This window comes from Nicotiana attenuata, unplaced genomic scaffold (genome assembly GCF_001879085.1).
Source record: "Nicotiana attenuata strain UT unplaced genomic scaffold, NIATTr2, whole genome shotgun sequence".
Lineage (NCBI taxonomy): Eukaryota > Viridiplantae > Streptophyta > Magnoliopsida > Solanales > Solanaceae > Nicotiana > Nicotiana attenuata.
Genome location: NW_017670508.1, coordinates 151,471 through 165,522, shown reverse-complemented (window position 1 = coordinate 165,522; position 14,052 = coordinate 151,471). Strand labels below are relative to the sequence as shown.

The 14,052-nt window shown below is 39.5% G+C and overlaps 1 protein-coding gene across 1 annotated transcript; it reads left to right on the top strand.

Annotated features, from left to right (window-relative positions):
* Positions 1 to 6,896: 6,896 nt before the first annotated feature.
* Positions 6,897 to 10,322, top strand: LOC109240373 (cytochrome P450 81F3-like). The gene is made up of 3 exons (XM_019407003.1): positions 6,897 to 7,540; positions 8,210 to 8,552; positions 9,599 to 10,322. The coding sequence occupies exons 1-3, from the start codon at positions 6,978 to 6,980 to the stop codon at positions 10,217 to 10,219; spliced, it is 1,527 nt and encodes a 508-aa protein (XP_019262548.1). The 5' UTR covers positions 6,897 to 6,977; the 3' UTR covers positions 10,220 to 10,322.
* Positions 10,323 to 14,052: the final 3,730 nt, after the last annotated feature.

Sequence of the window (14,052 nt, the reverse complement as noted above, 5' to 3'; positions counted from 1 at the left end):
TCTTCTTATGTAAGCTTCCACATGGCATTAATATATGCCAAATGGCGCCTATGTGGCATGATGACATGGCGGGTCATCACACTCTCCCCCACCTAATATTGCGACGACCGCGGCGCAATGCTGCTCTATAAACTCTCGGATCTTATCTTTGAATTGCCATAAGTATTCATATCGCTCCCATGTGGCCTCTTCTGGTGATTGCCCCTTCCAATGGACGAGGAACATAGCGGTGGCTTTTTGCCCTTGTTTCCGCCTGTCCTAGTAATACATAATAGCCTCGATCTCCCCATCATGCGAGGCGGTGATAGTCATAGGCGCTCGACTTGATTGGCCCTTACTCGGATCATCCTCATCTTCATGATATGGCTTAAGAATGCTGGCATGGAAGACATGGTAGATCTTAAGTTACGATGGCATGTAAAGCTTGTATGAGATCTTGCCTACCTTAGCAACAATCTTAAATGAAATCTTGCCTACCTTGGCGACGATCTTAAATGGTCCCTCATTTTGCGAATCAGATTCTGATGCATGCCCCATAGTACCTTGAACTGTCTTGGGTTAAACTTTACCATGACCATGTCCCCAACTCTATAGTTCGTGGGACGGCGCTTACGGTCCGCAAACTTCTTCATCTTCTTAGCTGCCTTATCCAAGTAGGACTTAGCAGTGTCAAGTTGCTCCTCCCATCCTTTGGTCATATTATAAGCCCCCAAACTCTTTCCCTCGAACGCAGCTGGTAATGAATGTGGAGTTTATAGCTGCTGGCCTGTAGCTAGCTCAAATGGTGTTCGCCCCATGGACTCACTCCGCTGCAAGTTATAAGAGAATTGGGCGATGTCTAGGAGCCTTGCCCAATCTTTTTGATGCGCGCTTACATAATGCCTCAAGTAGCATTCTAGTAAGGCATTGACCCGTTCTGTTTGTCCATCTGTCTGTGGGTGGAAACTAGTGGAAAAGTGCAGTTCCATGCCAAGTATGTCGAATAACTCTCTCCAAAAGTTTCCAGTAAAACGAGGGTCTCGATCACTGATAATATGCCTTGGTAAGCCCCAATAATTCACCACGTTCTTAAAGAATAGCTTGGCGGCTTCCTTGGCAGTGCAACCTGGTGAGGCGGGCATGAAGATGGCATATTTAGAAAATCTATCCACGACCACCATAATAGTACCATAACTATCGGACTTCTGTAGACAAGTGATAAAGTCCATAGTGACGCTCTCCCATGGACGCTCTGCAACTGGCAGCGGCTCCAAAAGTCCTCCGGGCTGTTGTTGTTCAACCTTGTCCTATTGACAGACAAGACAAGTCTGCACATTGCACTCTATGTCATCTCGCATGCATGGCCAATAGTAGCATGACTCAACCAAAGCCCTAGTGCGACGTTGACCTGGATAACCAGCCCACATTGTGTCATGACTCTCCCTTATGATCCGTCATCTAATGTCTCCAAACTTAGGCACGTAGACCCGCCGACCCCTGGTAATTAGTAGGCCGTCTTCTATCCAAAACCGTCTCGTATTGCCTTTGTTGGCTAACTCGATAAGCTGTTTAGCTGTTGGATCATGCTACATGCCTTCTTTTATATCCTCCCGAATGTCCCATCTTGCTGAAGTGATTGCAGCAAGCTCGGCTTTCCGGCTCAAAGCATCGGCTACAACGTTACCTTTGCCCGACTTATACTCCAGCGCTTAATAAAACTCGGCCAAGAAATCCTTCCACCTAGCCTGCTTTGGTGTGAGCTTTTTCTGCGTCTGAAATTAGCTAGTAGCCACATTGTCGGTCTTGACCATGAACCTTGATCTGAGCAGATAATGTCTCCATGTACGAAGGCAATGTACAATGGCAGTCATTTCCTTCTCTAGCACCGTGTAACGCCGCTCCGTCTCATTTAACTTGCGGCTCTCAAACGCTATGGGATGCTTATCCTGCATCAGGACACCCCTAATGGTGAAGTTTGAGGCATCTGTGTGCACCTCAAATGTCTTTGGCAAAGTCAGGTAACCCCGAGACTGGCTCCTCTATTACAGTTTCCCTAAGGTCTTCAAATGCCTTTTGACAATGCTCTGTCCAGACCCATGGCTTGTTCTTCTTCAGTAGCTCAGTCAATGGTGCAGCCTTTGCTGAGTAGCCACTGATGAACGAATGATAGTAGTAAACAAGGCCAAGGAAGGATCTCAGCTCTGTTACCTTTGTAGGTGCCTCCCACTCCTGGATAGCACGTACCTTAGCCTCGTCCATGCGTAGCTCGCCATTGCTAATGACATGGCCCAAGAAGTGCACCTTTGATTGTGCGAACTCACATTTCTCCCTCTTGATGTATAGCTTGTTCTCCTGCAAGACTTGGAAAACCTTCCTTAAGTGCTTCATGTGCTCCTCCAAGGTGTTGCTATAGATGACTATGTCGTCTAGGTAGACTACCACGAACTGATCGAGGTAGGGATGGAAAATCTTGTTCATAAGGGTGCAAAATGTGGCCGGTGCATTGGTTAAGCCGAAGGGCATCACCAACCACTCAAAGGCTACATATCTCGTCACACATGTTGTCTTTGGCTCATCCCCTTCCGCAATGCGAACGTGGTAGTAGCTCTTTCGAAGATCCACCTTGGTAAAGTATTTGGCTTGCCCAAGTCTATCGAACAAGTCAGCAATGAGGAGGATCGGGTACTTACTCTTCACTGTGACCATATTAAGTGCTCGGTAGTCTATGCATAAACACAACGATCCATCCTTCTTCTTCTGGTACAATACTGGTGCGCCAAAAGGTGCCTTTGATGGGCGAATGTGACCACCATCTAGTAGCTCTTTCAATTGTTTCCTGAGCTCCTCTAGCTCGAGTGCTGCCATACGATATGGGGCAAATGCGGGTGGCTTAGCCCCTGGCTCCAACTCAATCTTGTGATCCACCTCTCGCCTAGGCAGCAAGTTCTTAGTAAACTCCTCGGGCATGACATCTTTGTTTTCCTCAAGCAATTTCTCTATGCAAGGCGACACTATCTCTTGAAAATTCTTGTCTTCCTCTAGACTTGCATGGTTGCCACGAACTTCGGCTCCCCCTTCTTGATCCCCTTGACAACCTGCATAGCTGAGAGTTGTTCTTGGATCTGTCCGTATGGCATACTAACTGTAGGTACCATGCAAGCTCCTTCTCGCTCCATAACCAAGAGCGTTGGAGGTAGGGGTCGTTCAAAGTATGACATTGTCTAAAGAACTCTTGCCTAGTATGATGTCAAAGATATCCATAGCGGTTACGGTAAAGTTTGTCATACCTTTCCAAGCTCCCAATTTGACACCAACTCCATTAGCTACCCCACAAGAATTTTGTACCTCGACATTCACGGTCTTGACGCGAGAGTTGGTTGGAGCAAGCTTCAATTCTAGTCTCTTTGCGGCAGCCTCAGCCACGCGGGCTTGTTGTTGATGGTGAGATCCACGTACTGATTGGCATTCTCGGTAGGTTGGATTGCTTGCTTTGTGACAACACCACATAATCCGATCATACCTAATTGTGCGGTTCCCGAACTCTCTCCTTGCGGCTGCTCCTTTCGTTCACGGACTATGGCGCTGAGGCTCTTTAGGTCGGGACAATTCCTGAAGCCGTACGGCCCTCCGCATATGTAGCATCCCTTCTTCTCGGCCTGTGCCTTGTTCTTGGCGTAGCCCTGACGACCACTCGACTTTTTGGAATCTTGAGTTTGGAGTATTGTTGTTGTGTCTCCTTGCCTTTGCCACAGTCTCCCCCACCATTGACATTGTTAACCTTTGACTCCTTGCCATTGCCTTTGTCGTGCTTGTCATGCCTGAAATCCATCAATGATTTGGCCTCCACTATTCCTTGATCTATATCAGTGACTTGTTGGCGTTGCAACTCCTGCTTAGCCCAATTTTGCAACCCGTCCATGAAGTGGAACAACGAGTCATCATTGGTCAGGTTAGGGATTTGAAGCATAAGGCTAGTGAACTCCTTGACAGAGACACGTATGCTCCCTGTTTGCTTCAACTCCCTAAGCTTGTGCCATGCCTCGTACAAGATATTGTTTGGAAAGAACTGTCGCTTGAACTCAGCTTTGAACTGATCCCACGTGCTAATAGTACATAGACCTTTATCCATGTCGGCCATCTTCCTTCTCCACCATAACATGGAAGTCTCTAAGAGGTACAACACGGCAGTGTTGATCTTGGCCTCGTCATCCCTCACTTTTCCGTGCTTGAAGTAGTTCTCCAAGTGCCAAAGGAAGTTTTTCACTTCTTGTGCATCACGAACACCTTTGAACACCGGGGGTTTGGGAGCCTCGATCTTGGCCTCCCTCATCACAACAACATTGATGGCGGCCTCGGTCACGCTAGCATTGATATGCTCCTCGAGTGACTCTATCTTTGCCTTCATAGCATCGATAGTACTCAAAGCCTCCATGAGTCTGCACTCTAAGGAAGTGATGGTTTGCCTTAGTTCCATCTCAGTCTGTGTACGTCCCTCCAAGTCATTTCGGATACTCTCAATCTCTTCAAGAGTGTGCCCCTCAAGAACGCTGATGGTGCATTCCATCTTCCCCAAGCATTGGCCAAAGATCTCCACGGCGTCCATCCCCACGTTAATCTTCATCACCAACTCTTTACCGAGCGTGACGTCCTCGGACAGGACCTCCACTTCATCCTCACTCGCCTCAGTGGCAGATGGTTCTTGGGATGTAAGCCCTTCATTTGACACAACCTCGGGTGACACCTCCTGGCTCTTTTTCGTGGCATTCCTCTTTTTGCTACGGCCGCTCTTGCCAGCAGCATCCTGGATGACGTTCGCTTGGGTGTTGGCAGCATTAATTTCTCCGTCGTTCGTCATTCCCTTAGTTGCAACCTTTGCTCTAATATCGCGTTGTTACGTCCTTAGTTGTTAACTAAGTACACGTGTGGCACTTGACAACTCGCTCACGATCTTGCACAACTTGCCCACGTTCTTGCTATGGAATTCAGCCTTACTACACTCAAGATCGCTAAGAGAATGGTAGAAAGAACACAAGAGAATTGTTAAATGATGCTTTGTATTAGAGAGAACTTGAATTGTTTGCTTGGTGAATTACAAATGAACGGCCCCCTTTATATACTGGTCTCCTAGGGGCTAGTGGGTAAATAATAATTATTACACAAGTCCTTAATATTTACAAGATAAGGGCTTTCTCTAGAATTCTCTACAAGCCTAGAAGATCCCAAGGACTTTCCAAGCAAATCCATAAGGATCTAGGTTCTTCCTAAGGAAATGTCCATACTTCTCTAGAATCTTCTCACAAATGCTAGCCTTCTTCTTATGTAAGCTTCCACATGGCATTAATATATGCCAAATGGTACCTATATGGCATGATGACATGACGGGTCATCACATCGTGCTTTACAATTTTAGATATTCGAGTAGTCCCTAAACAATAGGCTGCGAGTACTCAATGTGTTAACTATCTAGCATCACAAAAATTAAAAACGAAACAAAATTACTCCATTAGTCTTTTAATTCCAAAAACTTGATATAGACGGTTGAACACACTTTGCTTTAAAATACGGAGGCAACAAGTTTAGACCAATGTTTTAAAAGCGGGGCGTAACGCAAAGTGTTTTACTTCTGACGAGGCGAGGCGTAAGCCCTGAGATATGGGATGTAAGTCCCACGGATCTTTAAATTTTACTAATTTATTTTAAGATAGTATAAAATAAAAAATAATTAGAAAAATCACATTAAAATCACAAAATTATAATAAATAATCTATTTAAAATATTTATAAATTATAATTCAACTATGAATAATGCGAAAAGTATGACATATATCATAATATGCAAATTAGCTGCAATGTCTTTACAATTCAAATATCAAAAGTAATGTATTCGATACGAAATCTTATACGTATCTCTTAAGGAGTAATGAATCTTGAAAGTATTTTCGATATTATAATTATATATTTTTCTTAAAATACTCGTTTTATTTAATATGCTTTCTATTTGAAAGAGAATTTATATAAAAACATAATTCACAATTTAAATATGATTCTCTAGCATCATTTATTTTTAAGTTTCAACAAGTTAATAAAGTGACACATAATTCACTGTACAGTACCATGATAACTAATTATCTGTAAATAGTTACTAGCTAATGCTGAGTTATTAAATTAATAAGTAAGTTCAATCGTCAAAAGTGAGATCTCTTTTAATCCGCTCTTCTTTTCTCTTTTGAGTCTGGTTCAGTATTGTATCTAGTAAATGTGAAAAAAAATATATTTAGAAAAAAAATTATAAAAAAAAAGTATGGACTATTATATAGAAAGACCTAACAAAAGTTAATAAATAAATACTTTTTAAATGAAAAATTTATTTAAAATTTACTATCATAACACTCTTAGTGGATAATGTGCAATAATTTTTATTTTAATTATGACATAAAATACTCTCAACTTAATGATTTATGATTAAGAAAAAGTAATTTTGAATAGTCAACAATTTATTAAGAAAATTTGAGGATTTACAAGGTTAGTTACATACAATTGCATAAAGTTCTATTAGGCGAGCCCAGTACGCTGGGCGTTGGGCGTGTCCGGGGCTTACGCCCCGGTGGCAGAGGCATAAGTCTCATGGAACTAAGCCCCACACATAAGCTCAGGGGCATTTTACGAGTGCTCCGCCCCGAAGTGAGCCCCGGCGAGTCCCAAATCTGCCTTTTAAAACAGAGGTTTAGACAAAGCAAGTAAGCTGATTTCTTTTAAGAAAAGAAAATCAGCGTATTTATTATTAAACAATATACTACACTTCAAATTTCTAGAACCCAAAGAAAAATCTAAGACATTGGTAAAAAGAACTTATCCCATTATCCACGAGGACCACGACATTGACCCCCATTACAAGTCTTCCATTTAAACCCCAATATAAACAACAACCTAATATGCCAAACTATCACAAAAACACATTCATTTTCCTCTTTATCCCAAAAACAAAATTCCAAGGTTAACATGTTCATTCCAATTTTATACGTTCCTCTCCTATTAGGTTTTTACATTATCACAAAACATTTTCTACGCAAATTTCGAAATAATCCACCAGCTCCATTTCTTACTTTCCCATTTATTGGTCATCTTTATCTCTTCAAAAAACCTCTTCAACGTACCTTAGCCAAAATCTCCGAACGTTATGGCGCTGTTCTTTTACTCGAATTCGGTTCACGAAAAGTTCTTTTGGTTTCTTCACCATCTGCAGCTGAAGAATGCTTAACAAAAAACGATATTATTTTCGCAAATCGTCCTCTTTTGATGGCTGGAAAACATTTAGGCTACAATTTTACTTCTTTGGCTTGGAGTTCGTACGGAGATCACTGGAGAAATTTGCGTAGGATTACTTCAGTTGAGATGTTTTCGACTCATCGTCTTCAAATGCTACATGGGATTCGTATTGATGAAGTGAAATCTATGGTAAAGAGGCTCAATTCCTCTGCCATGGCTGAAAATTCTGTGGATATGAAGTCTATGTTCTTTGAGCTGATGCTGAATGTTATGATGCGGACAATTGCTGGGAAAAGGTATTTTTGAAATGTTTAATTACCAAAGATAGTACACTTTTATTTATACTTTCAACACGCTTATTAATTGCGGATTCCTAATTTAATGTGATATTCCTGGAAAAAGTGAAGAAAAAAAATTCAAATGAAAATTAAATTTGTATTTGGACATAAATGCGATTTAATTTGGAACAGCTTTTGAATTTTTATGAGTGCTTTAAAGTGAATTCTTTTGAAAAAATAATTTTTTTGGAGTTTTTAAAATTTTCATGGCAAAATACTGATTCCAAAAGAGAACGTGAAAATTTTCCGAAAAAATGTAAATTGTTTTTATGGCCAAACCGTCTCTTAATTTTAATGTGTTCAACCTCTGAATGCTTGAAATTCTAGGTTCAAAATTTGATATTTTATAAGATTTTAGTGAAATCTCACAGACATAAATTTGTGTGAAATTTTCGTTATTTTTAAACAAGTATATGTAGTATCTTTTGAATAATATCTTTTAGTTGTACCTGTTTATCCAATATGTTACATTTCTCACTAATTAATAATGGTTGATGGTGAGAATTAAACCCAAGACCTATGAATGTCTGCTCTGATATCATTGTTGAAATATGTGATGGATCCTCCATTTTAGGTTTAAACTGTCAGAAGATTATACTTTTATTTACTTAATTATTTCTTCAATAGATATTATGGAGAGAACGTGGAGGACATTGAAGAAGCTACGAGATTCAAAGGCATGGTGCAAGAGACTTTCAGGATTGGCGGGGCGACGAATATTGGTGACTTTTTGCCGGCGTTGAAGTTGTTGGTGAGAAAATTGGAGAAAAGCTTAATTGTGTTGCAAGAGAACAGAGATGAGTTTATGCAGGAATTAATTAAAGATTGCAGAAAGAGAATGGAGAAGGAAGGTAGTGTTACTGATTCAGAAATTGAAGGGAATAAGAAATGTTTAATTGAAGTTTTATTAACACTACAAGAAAATGAACCGGATTATTACAAAGATGAAATCATCAGAAGCCTTATGCTTGTAAGTTCTCTACTTTCCTTTTATTTCAATTTTGCATTAATTTCTTCCCTTCTTTTTAAGCGTAAGTATGAAATCAAAGCGGAGAAATATTATCCAATCATTTTTTTTTTCTCCTTAAAATGTCAATGTACTACTGTCCACCACTCAAAATATAGTACTCCCTCCTTTATTGACTTATTGACTTGTTGTTGCGATATTTTAGTAGTAGGAAATATCTTTGAAACGACAGAGGCGTATTTAATTGTATCATGTTTGAATTAAACACCTGTAGGGTCCAAAACAATTGCGTCCCAATTATTCAATCAAAATCTTATCAAAATCTCTTTTGGATTTGGCATTCAAAGGTTGGAGTAAGTTCCTTTTAGAAATAAAATAAAATGTAAATACTTAAAAGTTAAAACAATCAAACCGTAGAAAAAAAATCATGAAACGGTGAGTAAGATTATATAAATTATACCGAATTTATCAAAAACACGAAACTCTATTTCATCTTAGTTAACATAGGTAAAAACGTTACTTACCTTTCAAACGTATCTATCGTAGCGACAGTGTATTGATGAACAGAGTCGGAGCCAGAATTTGAAGTTTATGGGTTTAGAATTCTAGCCCTTCTAAATAACTGGATTCTAAATTAATAATCGGTACATACTATATGAATTTCTTAAGATCAATACAGAGTTTAAACCAAAGACAGTCGGTTCAGCCAAACTAGTAAGTTGAAGGCTAGCTCTGCCCCTGTCATGGATGACGCTATTGGATCAAAAAAACGTTCCCATTGAAAGTGGGAGCAGACGAAATGATCCATAATTAAAATAAAGAGAATTATGATTTTCCTCTAATTTTTTTACTGGAATTGGTTACTGAATAGCTGTATAGCACAAATATTGGATTCCACCGAAATTTACCCTTTTCTTTCCTCTTTACGTTGCCTCTGAAATAGCATAACTTGCATATAGACCAAGGTGTCACTTCAGTCCAATATCTTTAGGGTTACGTTTACTCAAATATTTACCTATTCATGTTGTTTACTGTTTCGGTATATGTAGGTTCTATTAGCAGCTGGTACAGATACTTCAGTTGGGACAATGGAATGGGCTTTATCATTAATGTTAAACCACCCTGAAACTTTGAAGAAAGCACAAGATGAAATCGATGATCGCATCGGACATGAACGTTTACTCGACGAGTCAGACATCAACAACTTACCTTACCTACGTTGTATAATCAACGAGACATTCCGAATGTACCCTGCAGGACCTCTACTAGTCCCACACGAGTCGTCAGAGGAAACCACCGTAGGAGGCTACCGTGTACCTGGAGGAACCATGTTACTTGTGAATTTGTGGGCAATTCACAATGATCCAAAGCTATGGGATGAACCAAGAAAGTTTAAACCAGAAAGATTTGAAGGACTAGATGGTGTTAGAGATGGTTACAAAATGATGCCTTTTGGTTCTGGACGAAGGAGTTGTCCTGGAGAAGGATTGGCTATTCGAATGGTTGCATTGTCATTGGGATGTATTATTCAATGCTTTGATTGGCAACGAATTGGGGAAGAATTGGTTGATATGACTGAAGGAACTGGACTTACTTTGCCTAAAGCTCAACCTTTGGTGGCCAAGTGTAGCCCACGACCTATAATGGCTAATCTCCTCTCTCAGATTTGAACATAATTGACCAAACATCCCCAAACTAGAATATTATTATTGGTTACCTATATCAATGTAATCAATTTTGAACCATATTATATCTCAGTGTACTCTTTTTCTATTTATTTAACCATCCGATATTTGAAACACATTGCTGACTAATCCATATTCGCACCATGTTAGGGCTCATTAAGGGGGAAGCATTCCCATTTTCCATTCAGTTCGACCTCGAGACCTCTGGTCAAGTGCTTAAGGGTGGAGAATCTCATTCATTTCATCACATTCATTTGTCGTAATATATTCATTTCGAGACCTCGTTCGGTAAACTGAAACTGGTACCAAAAAAAAAAAAGAAAGGAAAATAAAAAGGAAGGCCTCTTTGACTCTTTCCATTTTTGTGATAAAATGACAAATGCTATGATTTGCATAATACAACAATAATAACTATAACAAATTAAACTAGCGCTTCAACAACCTTATTACTCCCGTAACCTGTTAGTTATCTCATTGGCGTAGCTAACGAAGAAAATTTTAGAAGTTTGTAATTTCAATTTTTCATGTTGACAAGCATAAGAGAGTTAAGGCTACGAAGTAAAGAAACCTCATTCGAACCTGCCTCTTATTTCTTGTATGCTAAGAGCAATAAGGAACATAGTTCAATAAGCAAGTATAATGATCCAATTCCTAGTTGAGAAAAGGATATTCTTGTTTTGGTGGAAACAAAACACAAAAGACAAGTAACTATTTATTCCATCAATAAACTGGTTTTAATATTAGATAATAAGTCGAGCTTAATCAAATCAATTGTAGCCATCCAAAGAATTCAATGGATTTCTCCTCCATGTGTTTGGCTATTCCCCTGTTTCTAGCACTGTATATCTTAACTTAACATGCCCTTCACAAGCTCCAAAATCTTCCACCATCCCCATTTCCAGATCTTCCAATAATCAGTCATCTTTACCTACACAAGAAACTCTCAAAAAAACATGGTCCAGTGCTCGTCCTCCAACGACGTTGTTTTTGCAAACCGCCCTCACCTTATTGCTGGAACACTTTGGCAACAACTATACTAGCCTGGCCTGGTCATCCCATGGTGACCATTGGCAAAATCTTAGACGTATAGCCTCCAACGAACTCTTATCATCAACTCGTGTGCAAACTTTATCCAATTTTCGAACTGATGAAGTTCGTTTGATGATCCAACATCTCTTTCACAAGTGCAAGAATAATGGATTGTATCAGAAGGTGGACATGAGGAGTATGTTGTTTGTGGTAACTTCAATTCGATTACGAGGATGCTTGCTGGAAAAAGGTTTTGCGGAGAAAGAGTAGTGGACTCCGAGGAAGCAACAGGTTTCAGGAGATAGTGGGAGAGCAAGTGAAAGTACTCGCAAAGGCGAGCAAACATGAGTTTTTGCCATTCTTTCATTGGTTTTGGTCGGAAGGAATTGAAAAGATGTGCCAAAATAAGGGAAGTTTTCGTGCAAGAATGGATCAAAGGATTTTGAGAGATGAGGTCTACTAATATGGATAATAAAGAAAACGGAGGTAGAACTATGACTGAGATCTTGTTATCACTACAAGAAACAGATCTTGAGTACTATACAGATGAAATGATCAGGAGCCGTATGATGGTAAGAATTAAATAATTATAGCGTAATTATCCTAGATTAGTTTCATGTGTGGTAACTGAGCTTTACTCATTAGTACATTTAGTCATTATAGTGGATAAAGTTAAGTAATTTTGCTATTATAATGAGAAAGGTTCAATGATTTTTAATTCAGCAAAACATAGTTTTATAACTTCAACTTTACAATGGTGAAAGTTCAATGACTTTACTGTTATATAGTGGATAAAGTTCACTTTACATGATAAAAACTAATGTATGACTTTACTGTTATAATGACTATGCCTCAAACTAACTCTAATTTTCATTAAAGAAGAAACCAATTGACCAACTTGAATATGTTATTTGGCACATTTTTAACTGCTGCATTCAGTAGATGCAATGGAGTGGACAATAGCTCGTCTGCTCAACATGTTAACGGAAGCCCAAATTCAGGCCCAACACCAACTCATACCCAGCAGCCCACTTAACTATACTATATCTTTCTCTTATTACAGTTTAGTCCATGTACAATTGATAATAGCTCATGTATATATATAGAAATAAGAATAGTCTAGAACATAAGAGAGCATTCTGTATTTTCCGGAAACATTGACTATGGAATAAAAGCTCTCTCTTTTCTCTTTCTAATTCTAGGGTTTATTTGCACAAATTATTCTTTCATAGCTCGATTTTCTGCAATTAACATGGTATCAGAGCAAGGAATCGATGATCCTTGATCTCCTCTTTCGATCGATGTTACCCTCATCGATTCTCATGAACTTTTTCGGTTCTGTCGATCTCATTTGAAATCACATTTTGAAGTGAAGATTTGGGAATAAGGCGTTTTTCTGACCCTGTGTTGCAACTATTGGAGATTCTTACGACAATTCTGGTCATTTCCGTTCTCCCGCACTTTGCTCTGGTATCTTCTTCATTCTCACCGATTTAGCGGGATTATTGACTTCAAGGCCTCACCTTCTTTAGGTTGCAAAGAAGGACGGTAACATTCTCCTTATTTTCCTGTACATTTAGGTGAAAATCGAGTGTTTCTCGTATCAATTTGGAAATTTCCAAAATCTAGGGTTAAGTCATGGGAAGTCCAGAAGTTAGTTCTTCCTCTGTGACAGCTGGTTTTGATGAGTTCACCATAAATCCATCTCATCCATTCTATGTTCATCCATCGGATAGTCCTGGAACACACTTAGTGTCTCCACCTTTTGATGGGAATGGTTTTGTTATTTGGCGTAAGAATATGCTTACTGCCCTCTCCGCTAAAAACAAACTAGGGCTCATAACAGGAAAAGTCACTAAACCTCTAGCTAATTCTCCCTATTACCCCTTTTGGGAAACATGCAACGACATGGTAATTGCATGGTTAACAAATTCATTGTCTAAAGATATAGCAAATAATGTTATGGGGTTTGACACTGCTAAAGACATTTGGGATGATATAAATGAAAGATTTGGTACATCAAATGGTTCGAAATATATTCAAATACAAAGGGAAATCAGTGCTGCTTCACAAGGACCATTAGACATAGCTACTTACTTTACAAAATTGAGGGGTCTTTTGGATGAACTTAGTACTGCCTATGTAGGACCAGTATGCACATGTGGAGCCTTACCAAAATTCATTGAGCAACAGAAAATATACCAATTCCTTAGTGGTTTAAATGAGTCCTATTCTACTTGCAAGAGCAATATTTTGATGATGTCATCCCTTCCATCCCTAAGCAAAGCCTATTCTATGCTTCAACATGATGAAAAGCAAAAGGAGACTTCAGCTCCTATATCCAGCTTTTCAAATGAGTCAGCCTCTTTCAATGCTTCTAGCAGTCCTGTCCAGACATCTGCTAGGCCTTATACTCAAAGGTTCCAGTTTGATCAAAAGAGAGGTTCAGGCTCTTCCTCTCAGTTGTCTTGCAAATACTGCAAAAAGACTGGTCATAGCATTGAGAAGTGTTACAAATTACATGGTTTTCCTCCTGACTTCAAGTTTACCAAAAGCAAAAGGACTGCTGCTTGTGTGCAATCTGAAGGTCCTTTTCCTCACCATACTCACATTCATGGTCAATCTTCTGAGATCACTGGTCATGGCTTCAGCAAGGAACAATATGACCATCTCATGACTCTGTTTCAACAGCTGAATCATCCTCCTGTTATACATCCTGATAGTTCTGCCTCAGAAAACATTGGTTTTGCTCACTTTGCAGGTGTGTTTAATCATCCTGAAGTGCATTC

Excerpts from the sequence above, each read along its gene's own strand:
- LOC109240373 (XM_019407003.1), top strand. The coding sequence starts at position 6,978 with ATGTTCATTCCAATTTTATACGTTCCTCTCCTATTAGGTTTTTACATT. Across the intron at positions 7,541-8,209 it reads CGGACAATTGCTGGGAAAAG|ATATTATGGAGAGAACGTGG; the intron begins GTATTTTTGAAA and ends TTTCTTCAATAG. Across the intron at positions 8,553-9,598 it reads TCATCAGAAGCCTTATGCTT|GTTCTATTAGCAGCTGGTAC; the intron begins GTAAGTTCTCTA and ends CGGTATATGTAG.